A 22,575-nucleotide genomic window follows, 5' to 3' on the forward strand; every position below is an offset into this window, starting at 1 on the left:
AGGATTCCTCCAAGTCAGCGGCAGCCTCGGTATGAACACACCAATCAGAGAACGGGCTGGAGGACGGGCACCCAGCCCATAAAAGCTCCCCAGTTTGCGGCCACGCCACTGCCAAGTCCCGCAAGAGGGAAGCGATGCTTCGTGAGGCATGCTGGGAAATGTAGTTTTCTGGGGGTGGGTGTGACGAGACTTTTCCCTCTTGCTGCCTACTGACTGTGGCTTAGCGCCAAGTTCTCCCCACTGGCTTTCCACAGAATCGGGGACTGATGCTGCTGATCTCAGGAAAGGCAATGAGAGACCAAAATATATTCTACTTCAAATAAATGTTTCCTACAAGGAGCCTGCGGTAATATATATACTAATATTGAGCATAGGTCACTAAACAGCCCCACAACTGTCTGTATTACAGCAAAATGTAAGCTGGCAAATAATTATTTTAATCTAAAATAAATATTATTTAACTATTTTATTGCAATATAAATATTGCAGTTATCTATTTCAAGTAGCATTTAATTTCAGAAAGGGAAACTACTCAAACATGAGGAAGTTAGTTAAACAGACATTAAAAGGAACAATGCCAAAAGTGAAATCCCTGCAAGCTGCATGGAAACTTTTTAAAGATGCCATAATAAAGGTTCAATTTAAATGTATATCCCAAATTTAAAAAACATAGTAAAAGGACCAAGAAAGTGCCACGGTGGCTAAACATCAAAGTAAAAAAAAGCAGTTAGAAGCAAAAAGGCATCCTTCAAAAAGTGAAAGCAAAATCCTATTGAGGAAAATAGAAAGAAGCATAGACTCTGCCAAGTGAAGAGCAAAAATATAATTATGAAGTCCAAAAAAGAATTTGAAGAACAGCTAGCCAAAGACTAAAAAACTAACAGAAAAACAATTTTATGTACATCAAAAGCAGGAAGCCTGCTAAACAATCAGTGTGGCTACCAGATGATCAAGATACTAAAGGAGCACTCAAGGAAGATAAGGCTACTGCAGAGAAACTAAATTAATTCTTTGCATCAGTGTTCATGGCTGAGGATGTGAGGGAGATTCCCAAACTTGAGCCATTCTTTTTACGTGACACATCTGAGGAACTTGTACCAGATTGAGGTATCATTAGAGGAGGCTTTGGAACATATTGATAAAGTCAACAATAAGTCACCAGGACCAGATGGTATCCATACAAGAGTTCTGAAGGAACACAAATGTGAAATTGCAGAACTACTAACTGTGGTATGTAACCTATCATTTAAATCAGCTTCTGTACCAGGTGATTGGAGAATAGCTAATGTGACACCAATTTTTAAAATAGGCTCTAGAGGCAATCCTGGCAATTACAGGCCGGTAAGCCTAACTTCAGTACCAGGCAAATTAGTTGAAACTGATAACAGAATTATAAGACACATAGATGAATACAGTTTGTTGGGGAAGAGTCAACATGGTTTTTGTAAAGGGAAATCATGCCTCACCATATACCAGAATTCTTTGAGGGGGTCAACAAGCATGTGGACTAAGGTGATCCAGTGGATATAGTATACTTAGATTTTCAGAAAGCCTTTGACAAGGTCCCTCACAAAGGCTCTTAAGCAAAGTCAGCGGTCATCCTGGATCCATAACTGGTTAAAAGATAGGAAACAAAGGGTAGGAATAAATGGTCAGTTTTCAAAATGGAGAGAGATAAATAGTGATGTCCCCCAGGGGTCTGCACTTGGTCCACTACTGTTCAACATATTCATAAATGATCTGGAAAAGGGGGTAAAGAGTGAGGTAGCAAAATTTGCAGATGACACAAAACTACTCAAGATAATTAAGTCCAAAGCAGACTATGAAGAGTTACAAAGGGATCTCACAAAACTGGGGGACTGGGCAACAAAATGATAGATGAAATTCAATGTTGATAAATACAAAGTAATGCACATTGGAAAACATAATCGCAACTATACATATAAAATGATGGGGTCTAAATTAGCTGGATTCACTCAAGGAAGAGATCTGGGAGTCATTATGGATAGCTTTCTGAAAACATCCATTCAGTGTGTAGCAGCAGTCAAAAAAGCTAACAAAATGTTGAGAATCATTACGAAAGGAATAGGTAATAGACAGAAAATATCATATTGCTGCTTTATAAATCTATGATTTGCCCACATCTTGAATATTGCGTGCAGATCTGGTCGCCCCATCTGTAAAAAGCTATATCAGAATTGGAAAAGGTACAGAAAAGGGCTACTAAATGATTAGAGGTATGGGAAAGCTTCCATGTGAGGAGAGATTAATAAGACTGGGACTCTTCATCTTGGAAAAGAGATGACTAAGGGGGGGATATGATAGAAGTCTATAAACCCATGACTGGTGTGGAGAAAGTAAATAAGGAAATGTTATTTACTCCTTCTCATAACACAAAAACTAGGGGGGTCACCAAATGAAATTAATAGGCAGCAAGTTTAAAACGAACAAAAGGAAGTATTTCTTCACACAACGCACAGTCAACCTGTAGAACTCCTTGCCTGAGGATGTTGCGAAGGCCAAGACTATAATGAAGTTCAAAAAAGAATTAGATACATTCATGGAGGCTAAGTCCATCAATGGCTATTAGCCAGGATGGGCAGGGTTTGCTGTTTGCCAGAGGCTGGGAATGGCTGCTGGGATGGATTACTTGATTATTACCTTTTCTATTCATTCCCTCTGAAACACCTGGCATTGGCCACTGTCGGAAGACAGGACACAGGGCTAGATGGACCATTGGTCTGACCCAGTATGGCCTTCTTATGTCCTAATACTGCAAAAGGCTGCAATTATTATTATGTTCACATGGACACCAACTCTGTAATAAGATGTTCACAGGTGGATCACTACACCTGCATTGACCTCACGTCAGGATTCAGTCCCTGGATTTGCACAAGACTTTGTGTGAGACAGGGGTCTGCAGAAGTGGATCCCTTTTGCAGGATAACAACCTTTGGTATTTATGAAGTACCAAGCCAATGCTATAATAAAACTATTATTTATTTTTGAAAAATGTAAATATTATGACATAAAACATTGCTCTGGAAAGAATAATGTAAGGCCCAAACCTACAGTTCTTACTCACATGAATCACAGTCAACCTGTGAAATTCATTGCCATGGGATGCTGTGAAGGCCAAAAGTATAACTGGGTTAAAAAAAGAATTAGATAAGTTAATGGAGCATAGATCTATCAATGGCTATTAGCCAAGAGGGCCAGGGATACAACCCCATGTTCCCTAAGCCTCCAACTGCCAGAAGTTGGGACTGGACAATGGAATGGATCACTCAAAACTGCCTTGTTCTGTTCATTCCGTCTGAAGCATCTGGCGCTGGCCAATGTCAGAAGACAGGATACTGGGCTTGATGGACCATTAGTCTGACCCTGTATGGCTATTCGTATGAAGAACCCTTATCCTGTAGGGATATAGAGATCTGTGCATAAATCTCAATGGGGGCTGCTATCTGACCAACTAGGAACTGATATTAGTGCGCTCAGGAATTGATATGACACTCATTCGATAATGACAGAAAAGCTCTAATTACTACACTTATAAAATGAGCCCCCAAACCAAAAGTCCAGTATATATTAGCTGCAAAAGCAATTTTCCTCACCAATGCAGGCAAGAGGTGATGGTTTCAAATCTTGACAGCTTCTCTGAGAGCTTGGATCTGTAGTCTCAGAAGAAAGCTGGGCGAGGTGACAGTTCTGTGTTTGGAATGATTTCTCAGTCTTGAAACCCACTTGTTTGGGGAATTGCTTCCTTCTTTATATTCTTAAATTCAGTGTTTTCAAAGCATTTTTGGTAATTACATGAGAGAACAAAGGAAGTCTAAACAAAAATGAAACCTATGTGTTTCTAAGAATGTCTTAGCCACCTGGGTTTTGTTTAATCAACAATCCAGCAGTTGTTTGTCACAATGTTCCATCCTTTCCTAACAAAAGGGGTTGGGGTTTGCTGAGATGCAAGTTGAATACCTGAGGTAGTACCCATCAGAAGATAGGATCAAAGGTATCCTTGAAAAATACAGAGCCACTGAGGTATAGATGAGTTAATTACAGAAGATAATTTCCTTAGGGAGGCTGGTCAGTCAAGAGGGGCTATTAATGATAGTGTAAGGCTTGAGGCAGTTTTCAGCTAACAAGTTGTAGGCCGAAAACTCACTTAAAAGTCTAACCAGCATACCTGACCCTCAAGAACAATGGCTAGTGTAAACATCCGATGGCTCAGGAAGCCAGGTGTCCTCTTAGTGATTCCAATTTCACATTTTCTTTTAGAAATTCTGTCTTGCCTTCCTCCTATCTGTAAGGATCCCCCTTCTGCCTCCACCCTACTCCTGCCCGAGTGTAGCCCTAGGATCCTTGATGTAAGTAGAGTAGTTAAAGTGTTTCTGCATGTATGTAATGATCATTATCACTGTTGTTCTCTCCGGATGGGACAATGTTTGTATTTGTAAGTGAATAGATAAAGAATTTAAACGTACTATGTAATCGATAAGAAAACGTATATAATTGACCACTGTAACACCATGAAGTTGAACCTGATATATCAGACTTCCCGGTATCGTGAATAAACCTCTTCAGTATTATCTGTGCTGCCTGATTCTTGGAGAAAGAATCCTTCATGCTTTACAATAGGAAAGGCAGTTATCCTGATGAAATACCAGACATATGTAAAGAAGAAAACAGCACGTGCAGTGCAGTAAGAAGCAATCCTTCTTTTCAAAAAGGGATTCCAGCCACCACCATATTTCTGCAATATGTTTCTTATTATCTGGAATATATCTCAATATCTGGAAGCTTAATTTTATAAGTAGGCCCAGCCTAGCTTGAATTTCATAGTATACAGGGGCAAAATCCAGTGTTTTCCCTTTCTATGGTGTATTGAGACTGTGTTGGACTTGCAAACTATACTTTAAGAGAGTGTGTGTAGGGAGGCAGTTCCAGGTTCACTTGCAGGCCAGGGGAGGGGAGCAGCAGCATAGTCTATCTGGAAAGAACAAGCCTAGAAAATAGGGGAAATAAGCTGTGCCTCTCTGCCTCAAGGAGCAGCTTTGTATCTCTTTCTCTCTGTCTTTCTCTTTGGTTCTTGTATGTTATCATTATGAATTCTAAGAAATAGTGTTAAGTTGAAACCTTCCAGCAAGAGCACTTTGTTTTTCTTTAAATTCTCTGTGTGTATACCGTGAACCATTTTGAAAAGGGGGACATTTTAGAAAATAAAGCCTAGTTAGATCACAAGGCCACATAAATGTATGGGGTGCAGTTACAAGGCAGGGCTGCGAACTTGAAGCCTCAATTGGATTTTTATATGGCGTAGTGTTGGAAGCTATGAAAACAGCTAGATCCCAATTCCCATTCTCTTCACAGTAGACCCCTGCACTTGCATGAAGCACCATTGACATCAGACAGGCACAAGAGTCTGCCCATGCAGAATTCAGTGCAGGATCAGATTTCTATTTAACTGTCAGAAATGAGGTCTATAGAAAGCCAAGCTCCACACCTAGGTCTCAGTTCTGTAAAGGGATCCACACAGACAAGCAAAACCACATGGATTTCTCTTGACTTAATCCTTTTGCACACTCAGTCCCCTGATTGTTGCAAAGCTTTTTTCCCCCTGCTTAGATAAACCAATCATTTCCCCTCATTGTATTGAAACTACTGTACTTCTAAGGCCCAGATCATGAAAGATATTTAGGCACCTAACTCGCATCTATTTCAATGGCATCTATTTAGGCATCTAAATACCTTTGAGAATCTGAGTCTAAAATCCTCAAGAATAAATCCACAACAGAAATCTTACCGCTCGTTTGTTTGTTTATTGATGAGCCTGCTGATCTATCCCACCTGCTAAAACTGTTTTTAGTTTCTATCAGTGAGAGTTCTTTCATCAGAAAGGCTACCTCACATGCTACATTAGACAGTGACAGTTGACACATAGTAAAACACATAACAGTTCAGTTTAATTTCAATATATTTTCTAGGCACAAGGTCGTTCAAGTGGTGCCAAAGTGCAAAAAGGTTGTCAGCAAAAATACATCAACTTAGGGCTCCACAGTATATATCTGGTTTTATACCTTGTACCCATTTGGGTTTTTAAAAAATATTTATTTAATGTCAGGTTACAACACTGCATGATGCCACCTCTGTTATCCATCTGCTGTTGTATTACAGTAGTCCCAGAAGTCTCACTCAGGGTCTTGGCCTCACTTGGTGGGCAATGTACGAACATATATTAAGAGACAGTCCCTGCTCACAGTCTAAACAGACAACACAAACACACCAGTAAGCCCAGAGGAAGGTTTGTTCAGTCACAAGCCCCAGTCCTGCATATACTATATGCACATTAATAGCTGTTTCAGAATTCAGATTAGCCTTACCATTTTTAGCTAGGCCTGTAAAACATTTTATTGAAAATAACGTTTATAGAAATGATCAGGTACGGAGTTTAAACAAGAAAGTTTCTGGACATCCAGGCATAATGTACAGATTATCAGTGGGTATAGAGTTTGGTTGGAATTTGGAGAGTACAAGGAAAGCATAATCTGCAGTATCCCAGATGGAGGGTAATAGGTTTGACGGTTTAAAATACAAGCAGTCGGGTAACAGGGTACGTTGTTCATACAAAAGTTATGTTTAAGCGTGGTTTGTAGAAAGTAGATATGGTAATAAAAGCAGGTTGACCCTCATTGAGTGAAAATTATGGAATAGATAATCCTTCAGTACATAAGATCTATTAGAGAAAGGCTTTTGATTCCCATCTCGTCGCCGATTCATGATGGCACTCTGGCCTGTTCTTCTTGGTACTGTCGGTGTCCGGTGATGTGTGCCGTGTAGATGTCCCTGGACCATCTGATGGTGTCCAACACCACGAGGCACCGCACGAGCCGGGCGTAGCGCTGACCGATTCCGCAGGCTCGGAGCTCACGCTCGTTGCAGGGGTCCCAAGCGCCCAAACTAAAAGTGCCTAAAATTAAAAGTGGCCTAATTCTTAGAGATGCTGAGCACTCAAAGCTCCTGTTTAAGTCAGTGGGAGCTAGGAGTGCCGAGCACTTCTAGATTTGGTTGCCTAAAGTTAGGTGCCCAACTTGGAAAATGCTGGTTTGTGTAACTTGACCAAGACCACAGAAGGAGTCAGTTTCAGAGCCGGGACTGATCTCTTGTTGGCAGCCCCTTATATAGCCTTTATGCACAAAACTCATGCTTTGCTGGCTTCTCAGTAGAGGAGTTGACTCAGCCACACGCAGCGGGCTGGTAGGGAGCTTGCAACAGCCCTACTAGGAGCCTGGCCAGATCAGCCCCCGTGTGTGAAATTGCCATGGCTCGTCCTAAAAATGAAGGGACCTACTGTCAGGAGGTTTTTGGACCGCAACGCCCCACCCTGGATGCTTGTGGGAGGTGGGGGACTTTGGCTAACTGGCGGGCTTTGGGCCGAATCGATGCTCGGAGCTTTCCGCGCTCCTGAGCTGTTTGCTCTGGCTACGTGTTCCAGGCTAGCGTCACAAGGGCGCGGGCTGGAAACTTGGTCGTTTGACACGTAAAGCCGAGACTCTGCTTTACCCTTCCAGCCCCCCCGGGTTAACGAGAGCTCGGGACGGGAAGGCGGCGCGGCCCGGCCCGGCCGGGGGACACACGCCCACGCACCCAGGGGCCTCCCCCGCCGCTGTAACTTCCCCGGAGCGGGCCGGCTCGGCTGGGGGCGGCGTGCTATCCTGCCGCGGGGCGGGCGCAGGCCAGGCCGGGGATCCCCAGCCTTGCGCAGCGGGGGAAGCCGGGCTCGCCGCCCACCTTCCTCTCCCAGCACAGCCGGAGCCGCCATGGACAGCCCCGCCGTGACCTTCACTCTCGCCTACCTGGTCTTCGCCGTCTGCTTCGTCTTCACCCCCAACGAGTTCCGCTCGGCCGGGCTCACCGTGCAGAGCCTGCTGGCCGGCTGGCTGGGCAGCGAGGACGCGGCCTTCGTGCACTATCACCTGCGGAGGAGCACCGGCACCATGCTGGCCCATGGCCTGCTGCCGCTCGGTGAGGCGGGGACCCGCGAGCCGGACCGGCCCGGGGGCTGCCTGGGGCAAGAAAGCGGAGTCGGCTCGGGGTCAGGGAGTGGAGGAGGGGGAGAGTAGTCGAAGTAGTCGAGGGGGGGGTGAGTAGCCGGCCTGGACAGGCTATGGGGAAGGGCTGGGGGGCAAGAGGAGAGTAGCGGGGAGGCCCGTGGGGGAGGCGGGGGAAGGTGGTGGGGGAGAGTAGAGTGGGGAAGGGGAGAGTAGCGAGGGGGCTGGGGGGATGGGCAGTAGGATTTGGGGGGCGAAGGGGTGAGGGGTTGGGTGAGGTTAACTGAGGGGCTATGGAGAATGGGGAGTATAGGAGGGAAATAGCTCGGGGGATGCAGTGAGGGGTTGGGGGATATGCAGTCTTGTAACAGCTGAGGAGGTGGAGAAAGGGGAAGAAAGTGAAAGCAGATGGTATGTGTACAATCCCTGCTGTCTGGCTGTCCCAGTGCAGCTCCACTAGCACATTAACAGGGACTCTTTGTGTGGGGAAAGCCTGGACCTTGGTCTGTCACCAATCTCCAGACAGTGCGGTTTCCCCTTCTCATCTCTTTCATTTGCTGTGGTTTGCACCCTCACTTTGCTGAATGTAGCCTTGTCTGCACTGTGAGTTTGAAAAATGCACCCTATTGTGTCCCCTTGACCCTTGTGTGTGAGGAGGAGGGGACTGAGGTGAGAACCAGATTTTGAAACTTGAGGGCTTGTCCATAGCTTCAGTGTCTTTACATTCTTCCATCTCTTTAGTAAATTCACAAACACATCAGAAGTACTTGTGAGGTGAAGCGATTCCTTCATACACATCAGAACCTCAGTAATTTGTACCAAAATAATGATAGTCTTGCCTTGCCTATGAGTGGAGATCTAATATCAGAATGCTGTAGTGAGATCTAGTATTACTAAGAATTAATTGTTTTATAAAAATTCTCTATTAGAATATTTACTCAGACATTATAAAATATTATAAATAAAATAAAACTACATGTCAATGCAAAAATATAGTGAGTTGCAGCATCTTTTGACCTTTTTACTGACTGTTTACTTCGTAATTTGCAGAATATAACAATCAATAATGCGTTTCCCAGACAGTGGGGCAAATAGCAAGGTTCTGCATGTGGTGTTAGATGTGAATGTTTAGAGCCACAGTTGAGGGTGGCTCCTAGGGTGTAGGTTGTTGTGAGGTAAAATTCTGTGTAAACAGGAAATAAAAACAGTTTTGCATTCACCCCAATCATAGTATCCTGGGTCTCTATACCACTCTAATAAGGCATTATAAGTGAACATAAATAATACTTGACTTGCAGCGTTAAACAAAATAATCATTGTGGGAGGAGAAATCTTGTAACTCACAGGTACGAAATCACATTTGCATGTGAATTATGAAACTGCACCACTGGCAGAGAAATCCTCTCTCTCTCTGCTGTTGTCATCAGAAGACCTGCTCTGGCCGCATTAACTAACCCAAGAGAGGGAAGGAAGCAAACAAGCACAGAAAGAGAGTTCAGGGTGGTAGTGCAGTGCAGACAAACGTCTGAATCCATTTATTATAAAATTAAAAAAGACTCCAAGTTGTCAAATTTTGAATAATGGGGTTAATTCCATCTCTGGGGCCTGAGTATTATATACATACCACTTGAATTTTACTCTTGGTAATTCCCAGTTGGCTAGGTTTGACTATATATTATATAGAGATATGGATTTATTTATTCAGCAAACTGGAATGACCTCCCTTTACTAACTGTATAATTTTGGTAAAAATAAATGCCTTCTAAAGACTCAGGCTAGGAAGGTTGGAATTGGAGTCACCACCCTAAAAACAAGAAGTCACCTAGAGTTGAGCTCACCTACCAGATGAACTTGTAAGATCAATTGGTGTGTGTGTGTGTATTCTATTGTCTTCTGAAAGAAAATATCTTTCTTTGCAGGTTATTACATTGGCATGTGCTTTGCAGCACCAGAGAAACAGCTTTTCTATTTCTACCAGGCCTCAGAAGGCTGGAAAATATTCTTCTCACTGGCTGTTCTTGCTCCGACTGTCATCGGCATCCTGGCATATTACTGGTCACGGAATGGTTGGGATAACCATCCTTTAGCTCAGACACTTGCCTTTCACGCTCTTCAACAGTCGAGTTGGAAGGCAGTGGCTTCTTCCATCAATACAGAATTCAGGAGGATTGACAAGTTTGCTACTGGAGCACCAGGAGCAAGGGTGATTGTTACAGACACCTGGGTGATTAAAGTGACCACATACATTTTACATGTTGCCCAACAGCAGGACATTCATCTGACGGTGATAGATTCCAGACAACATGAACTCTCGCCTGATTCAAACATGCCTGTGCAGTTCCTCACAATCAGGGTTGCCAGTATTAATCCCTATGTGAAAGCGTTTGATATCCGGTAAAACAAATTAACCTTGCAGTGTTATGCCATGTACAATGTATGCCATTTGATGATGGTTAGGGAAGTGCATGTGTCATATCTGCTGTTGCTGTGACAGATCCCAAAACTTATAGGGTGTTGACACCTCCCCTTTGCTGCCTACGGAGGAAGTTGTCTCCAATACCACAAACGTGCAGTGAAAGATGCTGTTCAGGGAGATTGCTATCTTTGTAAGGCAATGAAGGCATATTGGCCAATCAGAGGAACAAGTTATTCATTCCCCGAGCATGTTAAAGAGGGAAAGGGAAATGGTTGGAAGAGCTCTGGGTGAGGGATGGAGGAGAAGAGGGAACAAAAGAAAATTTCTTCTGACAAAATTGTGATAAAAATCAATGACTCTAGCAAAATTGGCCATGACTCATCCATGATTCCCTTCTTCCTTTGAAACCTACATAACACAACCACAGCTCTGAGGGTACCACAGTGACACATTGCAAGCAAATCTAATTTAAAGAGAAGTGGACAAGTAGCTTTGGCCCCAAATTTCATCTGATTTAAATTTAAAATCCTGCTAGTGAATGTCCTCTGAATTGTAAATACCAATGTTCTGTTTTCTATGCTGTCCCTCTCTATTGTTTTTGTTTTACAAGTCACTGTTTAGGTAGGAACTAAATGAACCTACTGTTCTGCAGCAACATGTAGCTAACAAATGCTATTTTTAGTGATGCTGACATCTTCAGTAATGCTGTCTCACAAAGGAGTAAACAAACAAAGCCCTGTTTGTTTTTATTCATGCTTCTTAAAGGGTATTTTAAACTATATATTTGAAAAGGTAGCTGACAGTGTCCATTTACATAAACTGAATCTGTAAGCTTCTAGTTGATGGGACAGATTGTGGATATGACTGACAGACTAAATCTTAAATGTTAGAGGGCTGTGACGTCTAAGCTGCAATAGCAGATACATTCAAACCTATTCTAAGCTACTAATCCATCAATTTGAATATGCTGTTATTTATATACAGTGGCACCCACTATGCCTTTTCCAAACATTGAAAAAGGATGGTCCCTGCTCCTAGGAGTTTAGTCTAAGGACAATTAAGTAGACAGAGTTTTTTAGGAAAAGGCCACAGTAATGGACAACTTATATACAAATCAACTTGACTTACACCATGACAGAGAGATTTAAAAGTGGATAGGGCAGGACCCTTGCAGGATAGCTCAGAGAGGTTACACGAAGCATGGAAGAAGGCCCAGATGACTGTATGAAAAGCTGACCAATCTGGGAACATTTGCAGAGCTGTGGAGATTGTGTGGGAAAGAGGGAGCCTACTGCATTCATTGACAAAGGAGAATAATTAGGGAGGGACACAGGTGTGTAGAGCTCTAAAGGTAGTGACACAAAGATTATTTATTAGCTGATTATTTCAACTGTGTTTTAATGAGGCAATAGTAAAGTCACATCTACTGTTAGGAATTAGACACTTGCCTTTGTAACTTTTTCCAAAGAAAGGTCAGAGCTTTCCTTTTGTGGCTAAATAAACCAGCACCAGGAATAGTTTTTAAAAGTCAGAAAGTTTCTTGTAATAAGCAAATGCAGAAATAGCAAACCTCCATAGGTATAACGTAGATGTAACTTAACTAAGTCATAATAGGACATAGGACAAAATTTCCTCTTCCCTCTATGTGCAGCATGAGTACATAACCACAGCCTGAGCTGCACCAGTGTTGGCAACAGTGGAAAGTTTCTGTAAAAATTCCCTAGTGTGAACAAGGCCCCAGACATCACATATGTTTAACATGAGAACCTAGGACCTTCTGCCCTGAAGACACAAGCCTCTACCATTTGCACTGAAGGAATACCTTTGTTTATTGTCAGCAATATTACTATAATTCTTCACTTTAACGGTGCACTGGAACAGCTCTCCAAAGGGCTGAATCATGCCTTTCTCACACGGTTGATTGATTTTTTTCAGCTTCTCTTACCTCTCCAATGATCCTCATGCCCAGTTCCAGCTTCTACCATCTTGCAGCTGGCCAGCAGTTCTAACCAATACTGGGGCTTCTCTTTCTGCTCCTGATACCCTGCCTTTTGTGCTTCTCCAACCACTGCAAAGCTTCCTGCACCTGCCTCCTGCTACAGCTCTGCCTACCCCTAGTTCGCTCTCCACTACTCCCCTCTGCTGCTCCAGTTAGCACATCACCCCCCCCTCCCCCCCCCATACCTGCCACTAAACCCTCCTCAGCCTTCCTGGAGTTGCAGTTGATTCTTCCCCTGAATGTTCAGAAAACATGAGGGTTAGGGCATTTATCCACTCTGTAGTCCACAGCCACCAAAAGGCAGCATCACAAACACTTGAGCAGATGTGATTCCATTCAGCCAAGGCCAGTGGTGACACACACACTAGCCTGTACATTACAAATATGCATGTTATCACAGGAATGTCTCATTTAAAGTATCTCCTAGATGCAATCCTCATGAACTGTGCCTTTTCCTTTTTTCAATTTTTAAAAATGTATTTTGTTTTGCAGACTCCTACATATTGTACCTTTATCTCAGTAATATTTGGTCTGATTATATCCCCTAGATTAAAATATCATAGAAATGTAGGGCTGGAAGGGATTTCAACCACAAGAGGTCCTCTAATTCATCCCCCTCTGCTGAGGCAGGATTAAGTATACCTTATCGTAGGTTAAATTACCTATCAAAATCTCAGGCTACTGAAATTAAGATGTAGTCAAACCAAGATGTGTTGTTTTCAGTTACTTATGATCAGTATTTAAGATCAACTTGTAAAGGCTGAAGTACTTTACAAGCTGTAGACAAGAGTTTTCCACTTTGGTGTGTTAAATCAGCTGAGCTTTAGCCTTGAAAGATTTCTTTCTAGTAATTGTTGGAAGAGTATTCTTTATTGGTTCTGGCTGTGACAGAAACAAACAGTTAATAGTGTCCCTGCAAACTGCACTGGCCAAATAAGAGCACACCATGATCCTGAAGTTATTCTCCCACTGTCAGAGTTTTGTGTTAGTGGCTGCTGTTTCCTAGAAAGAGACAGCAGTAATTGCCTTTCACATCCTGATTCTTCCTGTGGGCCTTCAATATCTGAAGCAAGACTGCTTCTGAGTATATTGGTTAATGTGACTTATTCTGAATACAACTGGTGCTGTTTTACCATGCTGCCTCAAAATAGGGGAAGAGCAGGTTTAAAAAAGAAAATCACAGTTAAAGAACATGGATAGTGTAGATAATTAGCCATAGGATATAGATCCTTTACCTCTATGGCCCTGTCTGTATTAGGAATTTTTTGCTACAGTTTTTCACTATTGCTACCGCAGGTTCAGGTCCACCAGTGGTAGCACCCATGAGAGCCCTAGTGTAGACAAGTCACCCTCTGCCACAGGTTTTAAGCCCCATGTTGTGGTGACCTGCCCATAGCAGTGCTTGGGGGCCACCGGGTGCCATATATAAACTAGCATTGCCACTGTGGAGCTGAACTGGTGGTAAAGCAAGAGTGGGAAACTTTAGCAAAAATAGCCTAATGTGGACACAGTCAATGTTGCTGGCTTTAAATTCAATCCTGGACAATAGTGACATAGAGTTGTTATAATCTAATTGCTGTTAGGTATGGCTAGGATGACCAGATAGCAAGTGTGAAAAAGATCAAAATATGGGAACTGTCCCTATAAAATTGGGACATCTGGTCACCCTAGGTATAGCCTATGTGAAACATGGAATCTTGGTTCTGTTACCCATAATTCTACATCATAAAAAGCAGTACAACGGTAGACACTAATTAACACCCTTATTTATTTGTACTGCACCTATATATGTGCCTGACAGGACCAATAACTAAACTGATTTCTGCCCCAGACATCTTACAAACAAGAATTTAGACATGACATAAATGAGTGAGTGCAAATGGGGGTGGTGGGAAGGGACTGGACAAAGTAACATATGTAAATCCTGCAGAGACTCAGTAAGTTGGTTTACACTTACTAGTGAACAAGGTTTATTTTGGTTTTATGTCATATTTTAATTAATCTTTTGTATGGTTCTTGCTGGCAATCTTGGCAGAGAGGCCAAGGATCTGAATGAGCATGAAGTCTGAACTACACCCTCAATCCTAGTAGCTGTGCATTTAGGTCTGGATTGAAGCATGATGATGGTCAGTGTGGGGAAGCACACACTATCCAGTTTATATCTGTCCTGTAGCTAAAGGGATGGCTTCACTCTTCAGGACTGTAAGGTTCGCCCCTTTTGTGAATGGTTAAGACCAACATTTTCAAAAATGACTTCAAAGTTTTGGTGTCCCAATTTTTGGAACCCCAGTTTGACTCAAGTTGGCCATGATTTTCCGAGGTGTCATAGACCTGCAACTCCACTTGAAATCAGTGGGAGCTGTTGGTGCTCAGCATCTCCGAAGAAACAACCCAAAGGTATCTCAAGTTGGGTACTCAAGACCACAAGCCAGTTTTGAAAATATGGTCCCACATGAATCAACCACAACAATTAAAAAAGAGTGAATAAGTTTAGGGTTTCAGGGTTTTTCTTGACCTGTGGAAAAAGAGAATAAAGTTTTTCCTTTTACCAAATTAAAAAAAAGTGCCCAAAGTTTATTTATTCTGATTAGAAACCAGACTGCACCAAGCTATGCAACTTTTCTGGGCATTCACTTTGATGTTATGCTTCAAAGTAGCAAGCAAGATAAATTTTCTCTTCTTACTTAAATGGATGATGAGGTGACATTCTGTTCCAATCTTTCTTCTTTAGGTTGAACTCCACAGAGTATGGGGAACTACGAGAAAAACTTCATGCTCCTATCCGTAATGCAGCTAATGTTGTGATCCATCAGAGCCTCAGTGACTTGTTTCTGGAAACCTTTACATGTCTGGTGGAAATTAACCCGACATACCCTGTTCCCAGCAATCAGGTGGGATTTTCTAATCACTTGGCATTATAATAATTGTTTCTGACATAGTCAAATCTATTATTTCTGTTTTTGTATAGTGGTTATCTTACAGTTCAGTAAATATTTAGTAAAGTAAACCTGGCTGTTTTTTCTGCTGTTTGATCTAGGAGAAGTCATTGATTGATTACATTTTGGGGAGGATAGGAAATATAATGAGGAGTTTTACTTTAATTTAATATCAGTGCTAGGGCTTTACCTGGGAAATTTGGAAATAATGCAGTTACATTTCCATGTGTTGTCCAGAGAGCTGGAGTCACAACTCTTATTAATTGAAATTGATGAGCACACCCTGTCTTTACAATTTGCCTTAGCTAGTCTTGCACCTTACATATTGCATTTCTGGAGAGCTAAGTTACTTTAGATCTGGGCCCAGATCCTTAAAGATTTTTAGATACCTCATTCCCTTTGAAATCAGTGGAAATTAGGTGCCTAAATACCTTTATGGATCTGGGCTATTATCCTTTAATACATGAAATGATTCCTAATCTGGATCTTACTTTGATTATAAACAATATTTTGAGTCTTCTTCAGTAATAATAAAGATGAGGTGTCAATGGAAATGAACTTTCAGACTCAGAAATGTACAGCTATTGAGTTGAGAGAGAGTCACTTTATTACAGCGCTTTTTACTTGTGCTAGCTTTAAGCAAAATACTTGGGTTTACAGGTTATGGTAACTGTTAACATAACACAGAAATGGGAATGAGGAGATCTAGAATATCTCCCCAGTTCTGAGACTTACTTTCTGAGTGACTCTGAGCAAGGTACTCAATCCCTCTGTGTCTGAGTTTTCCCCATCTGTAAAACAAAAATAATATCTTGCAGGGAAATTATGAGGCTAATCTGATTGTAAATAATACTTGGCACTTGTCATTTATAGGTATAGGTATTACAAGGTATGGTAAGTATGATTATGACCATTTTACAGATGAGAAAAGTGAGGCACAGGGTGGTTAAGTGACTTGCCCAGGGCCACACAAATTATTGAAAGACCTGAGACCAGAACTCAGGTCTACTTCCCCCCAGTTTAATGCCCTATCTGCTGGACCATGTAAAGTGCTTTGAGAGCATGGGCTGGAAATCCCAATGGCAATGCAAATTACTATTATTATTATTTTATTAATAAAACCATTAATAACAGTGCTTCCAGCTTGCACCTCACCCAGAGGGTGCAGGTATACATTCAACATGACTAACTGTGGATAAATGCCCAGATAGTCTGTCCTTTTCAGTTATACAGAATTTGCTGGAAAACTCCCAGTGGATGAAATCCTCTTGAAAAACACCCATTAACTTCACTGGAGTCAGGCTTTCACCCAATATATCTTCCTTCCTTTTGGGGGAAGGAAAATACATAACAAACATAAAATTTCTAGTAGCTTCATAAATGTTGAAGAGCAGTAAAAGTAATAATTTGCTATACAGTTTATGGCTTTTTTATTCTTTTTCTCTTTCTATAGGAGCTGGAGCCATGTATAGGGTGCATGCAGACTAATGCAAACATCAAGCTTGTTAAAAATTGCCAAGAGCCAAATGAAGGAGAATGCCAGCAATGCTACTGTCGTCCTATGTGGTGCTTGACTTGCATGGGGAAATGGTTTGCCAGCCGGCAGGATCAGCAGCACCCAGAGACCTGGCTATCAAGTCAAGTGCCTTGTCCAACCTGCCGAGCCAAATTTTGCATTTTAGATGTTTGCATAATACAGTGAATAATATCTTGGTACAATTTATTTTTTGAAATCAATATATTCACAGCAGGGTCGGATTCAAGCCCCATTAGATTTGTTTCTTGCTCTTCTGCTTCTGAAGAGGTAAAAGCTCTGGAATTTTCTTCTTCAAAGCCCTGCAAATGGCAGCCCAACATTTTATTTTTGTTTCCTCCCCACTCCTCAAAATGTATTCTCAGTTTTTATTCACTAACGTAACAGTTAACAATTTAGATTGTTGAGTTTTTTTGGTTTTTTTGCTTTTAATTTCCAAACTCTTGGATGCACTTTAAACCAATAATAGTGGCCCATTGACTTCCCTTATATCTTAGGTGAAATCCTGGTAACCTAGCTATATTTTCAGTGCTTTGCTAGTTACTGGTTTTAAGCACAGGTGTTTAATGATTCTTTAGCTAAGGGCTAATTTTTCCTTTATAATATGATGTACTAAGCAAGTTGCTATTGTTAAGGATAGTAGGCTCAAATTGTGAGCTACCTTTCTTTATCTTGAATCAGTTTGTAAAGTCCATATTAATCATTGTGGACTTTCCCCAAAACAGATGTCTCAGTGCAGTGTTTTTCCTCTCTACCAAAATAGGCCCACAGATCAGCTACTATAGACATGTAGGAAATTTTGCTCCCAAAGTTGTGTTACTTCTGCAGTGATCTTAGAGCAAAGAGGAATAGAAAATAAAAAATAGTTTGTTTCCAGATATATTTAGTATCCAAAAAGAATAATTAAAAAAGGGTCATTGATTTAGTTCATTAACCTGAACTGCTATTGGTGCTGTGTAGAGCATCTTATAGCTAAACCTAGCTTTTCATTCAAGCTGTACTGTTTGGGGTCTCAGTACTCTCTAGCTGATGCTAATGTTAAGCATGACATCTACCCATATTTGGAAGGAGAGCATCAAGCATCTCAATTATCTGAGTAATCCAAAAGAATGTTCAGCTGTGTCAAAATCTGTAGCTTTTTCCTAGGGAACTGCCTTTCCAAATGAATGGGATGTCAGGGCTGGATAAGTACATGTAGCCATCCTGGCTGTTTCAGGTATGACCATTATTAGTGAAATGTTTTTGGGTTTTTTTGCTTTACTTTGAAGCCTCATTATAAGCATTTATCACTGCTTTAACATTAATAGGAGAATTTTGCATACCTCTTCGAGTATGTCTCCACCAGCTCAATTTATAAGCAGATTTTGCACTGTTGGTAGCAGTGGTGGAAGTTGTAGTATAGACAAGGTGTGGGTTAGACAATACAGTGGTAAAAAATGCCTGTGCTTTCCTTTACTACAGCTTCCACAGTGGAGCTGCTCCAATGCAGAAAGGCATAGGGGTTTTCCTGGTGCAACAAAACCTTAGTACTAGCATGTCAGCCTGTGTGGCCTTGTCTACACTGGAACTTTTCTTAAAACCTCCCTCTGGTGCAGATCCACAAGGGGTAGTAGCATCGGGAGTGTAGACAAGGTGCTAGTGGTTGCCAGCATTTTAATCATTATGTCACATAAGACTTCTCTGAGCAGAAATAGATGGCATATTGTAAAAAATGACAGCAGCCACTCTACATTAGAACTCCCATCATTGGTAATAACTAGGCTCTGGAGGATTAGATGTTTATTGGTATATGTCAGCAAAGGTCGATTTCACCATACACACACAAACTGATGAAAAAATATTTTCATCAGTACTAACAAATTTATAGATAGGGCAAAGTGAGAAAAATGCTGCTTGAGAACTTATTAGCGTCTCACCCCAAAGTATATAAAACATGTTGTAATGCTGGCATTAGCAGAGCAGGGATGCCATTTAGGTAGCTTTAACATTTTGAATCTCAATATCATTAAATAATTATTGTCTGACCCACACACACAAACATAATATCTTGCGACGGTGAAAATTTAAATAAATAAAAATCTAAATAAATGCTTATAAATAAATATATGTATTATCTGCCAAAATGATTTTTTAAAAAACAGCTCTGCCAATCCTAGTAATAATACAAGCAGTGAGGTGCAACAGTGGGAGATTTCATTTAAACTTTGTTATAGCCACAGCGTGTGTGGTGTGTACACAAAAACCATGCTTAGTGTCAGGTATGTCAAGAACTGGTTACAAATATGGTTAAAAATTGTATTGTGGACAGGGCTAAGGGCTCTTAGAAATGATACATAGACCTCTTTTTTCTTTTTAAATATTTACATTTGTAAGCTGCCAAACTACTTGTGTTTGGGGAAAATAATCACTTGGATATGCATCACAACTGTAAGGCATGCATTCTTTACTATGAAATACTGGCTACTATTTATACTATATATTAATTAATAATGATGATTTTCCTGGGTTTCAAATCTCAGCTGTTTCAGATCATATGGAGTGGAAACTTGACATGGAGGCTGGCCACATGGATCTGAATCTCTTTCATAAAAATTGCTAAATGACATCAATTTTTTTATTTGACTAGAATCAAATTGAATTCCTTAGCTTCAGATAGGCTTGTGCTAAGTCTAAAATTAAAATAAATAAATTAAATAAATAAAAACAAGACACTAACTAATCATTTAAAATGCTGTCCAGTAGTTTGTGGAGAGGTTTTTTTGAAGTGGCATTTACAGTATTCTTTCAACCTACATTACACAGTCTTAGTGGGCTGAATTCTGCACTCAAATAGGTGTGTGCATTTCCCCACTGTATAATAATCTTTGCAAATAAGGATCATGAACCATTTCTTTCAATCAAGTTTGCACAATGCAATTGTAAGGAGGTATGGTCTTTGATGGAGTAATTGCAGCAGGGAGATGGGAGTCTGAACTTGGCTCTGACACTGATGGTTACTCAATTATTATGTCTGTTTTCCCATTTGGAATAATAATCTTCTTCTACTGTAGAAGTGTTATGAAACTTAATTCATAAAGGATTTGAGATCCTTGGTTGAAAAGCACTATAGAATTGCAAAGTATTTTTTTATAAAGTAAGAATAAGATGATTGTCAATATGTCTTTTTAATAAGAGCTTTACTATCTGAGCAGCTTGCCCAGTAGAGTCACTACATATTTTTTTATTTTTTTAACTATAAAAAGCCTCTTTTTGAAGTGAATGTAAGTTTTAATTTCAGTGGAACTTTGTGTCATAATAGTAGAGCTTCGTAACACTTTATAATGTAGCATACCAAATGCAGTAATACACATATAAATGTAAAATATTCTTGCACATTTTATGGGTAATGCTGTGTCTATAGAAGTGCCTCTTAGAATACTCACTAATATTTACCAAAATAATTTTTTTGCGTGTAATGTCATGAATACTAATTGACATAAATTCCTAAAATAAACTGCTTCTGAGGTTTAGATTGTTTGAACAAGTCCATCGTGCCTCTAAGTTCCGCAGTATTACTGCATCTGAAGAAGAGAGCTGAAATCTCTCGAAAGCTTATGTCTGCAAATATTAAATGTGTTAGTCTTTAAAGTGCCACAGATCTCTTGTTGTTTTTGCAGTATCTTATTGGATATGTTAGACTAGAGAACTAACTATTTTGAAACCTCATTGAGCTTTACATTTAGTGCTATTCAAAAATGAGCAATGGCCTCTTACTGCACTACTCCCCACCCCACTTCTTAATTGTCTTGCATCCTTTAATGGAGACTAAGTTAAGTGTAGAATGGACATCCATTTTTGTGGCTTCATTAGGTCAATGGCCTAAAAAGCATAGGGAGAACAGGGTCCTTTTTCTCTCTTCCATGGAAAGTAATTACTTTTACTTTTAAAGTATGTTCCACTGTGTCCTGATAACATGCTAAAGCATAAAAGCACTATTTAGAACTCTTCTTTTTACAGTTGGTCTTTAAAAATAGCCAAATTTATTTTGTAACGTAAAATATTTATTTATAGAATAACAACTTCCTGGAAATAGGGATTTAAGGTGGAAATCCTAAGACATTTTCAAAAGTGTCTGCACTTCTACATCCTTAACTTGTACACAAAATTAGTATATATACCTGTATGTACTGTATATTTGAATACAAATCCCCAATTTCCACTTTCAGTAGTGCTGGCCATGCATTTCTAAAAATTCAGGCATTAATTACATTAGTTTGTACTACTGCCATAGTATGAATATTTCTAAACTTGTGGCATCTATATTTCAGCTAACTTTGGCAAAACGTGTGTGTCCATTCATTGTTGTCAAGCATAATGTGCTATGCTACAAAAGAAATTTTGTCCAACCAAGAATGACTTTTGTGTCTTATACCAATTCTATGTTATGAATGAAATTGTAATAACGAGGCTCTGTATAACTTGAGACCAAAATATATGGTCCAAAGGCAGAGATCTGTAACCAGTGACTTCAGATTAGTGTATTTTCATTGTATTAAATCTCTATATACTTCCGCTGTGTACATCCTCAGGTTAAACCTGAATGACCCATGACTTTCCAGGCAATTCTTCTCAGTGCCACTTCTCAGGATGGATACAAATTTGATTTTGAGATATTTCAGGAGTTAATTTCTGTTGAATACGGATTTAGTTTATGGAAATACTTTTCACACATTACACTTTCTCCCAAAGATTTAGTGCAGTTTTTTTAGCTAAGTACTTTATCTACTTTTAGAATGTTATAGTTTACTTGATTAGCCTTTAAGAAAGAGGTTTTAATGACTGTAGCTCAGTTTAAACACTGTTTGAAGAGCTGAATTAAAAATTAATTTCATTTTGAGTAATGCTTCTGATTTCAATTTAAACTAATATTTACCAGTTACAATACTGTATATGTGGAAGTTAAATTGGATCATACATATTGGGCCAGATCCTTAGCCCAAGAGAAGTCAGCATTAAGGGAATTTAGGATACTCCAAAGGGTACCCTGCTGTACCTCTGGATTAGACTAATTTTGAGTCTGACAGCCTTCAGCACATGCTGCAAAATGTCCTCCTTTGACAAAGTCTCCCAGCCATCACCTGAATGGGGGAGTGGGAAGAGGAGAAGAAGGGGAAATAAGGAATGAAATATCTAGATGTATATCTCAAGAAATGATTTGAATGACCAGGGAGTGGAGACGAGCAGAGTCCACTAAATCAAATAAAGACCTCTGCACATAGAGCTGTCTTATGTGGGCAGTGCTTAGACACTGCAGTGACGGGCTCTATGGAAAACCTTAAAATAAATATAATTTATAGTGTGGTAGTACCTGGACATCTCAGCCAAGTCTGACACAAGAAGTTGAATACTCTTCTGGGGCGGGGCACCTACCCAGCACTGGCCAAGAGGGGGTTAAGGAGAGCTGGGCGAGAAGCAGCCAATGGGCAGGAGCGGCGAGGCAGCCAATCAGGACCCAGTAGCCCAGTTTAAAAGGGAGAGTAGCAAGCAATGCAGGGCAGTCATTCCCAGGAGCTCAGGAAGGGATAGGAAGGCTGGCTGCCCGGTAGGTTGAGGGAGATCAGCACAGGGAAGTGGCTGACAGCCATGGCTTGGCAAGAGCGGAA

The 22,575-nt window shown here is 40.7% G+C and overlaps 1 protein-coding gene across 1 annotated transcript; it reads left to right on the forward strand.

The window, feature by feature from the left end:
• Positions 1–7,273: 7,273 nt before the first annotated feature.
• Positions 7,274–21,778, forward strand: TMEM129 (transmembrane protein 129, E3 ubiquitin ligase). Its single transcript, XM_067567630.1, has 4 exons — positions 7,274–8,022; positions 9,968–10,442; positions 15,195–15,354; positions 16,853–21,778. Exons 1-4 carry the CDS (start codon positions 7,818–7,820, stop codon positions 17,099–17,101), a joined length of 1,089 nt encoding a protein of 362 aa, XP_067423731.1. The 5' UTR covers positions 7,274–7,817; the 3' UTR covers positions 17,102–21,778.
• The last annotated feature ends 797 nt before the right edge of the window (positions 21,779–22,575 follow it).

This window comes from Emydura macquarii, unplaced genomic scaffold (assembly GCF_026122565.2).
Source record: "Emydura macquarii macquarii isolate MOO-44397 ecotype Brisbane River unplaced genomic scaffold, CSIRO-AGI_Emac_v2 contig_2795, whole genome shotgun sequence".
Classification (NCBI taxonomy): Eukaryota; Metazoa; Chordata; order Testudines; family Chelidae; genus Emydura; species Emydura macquarii.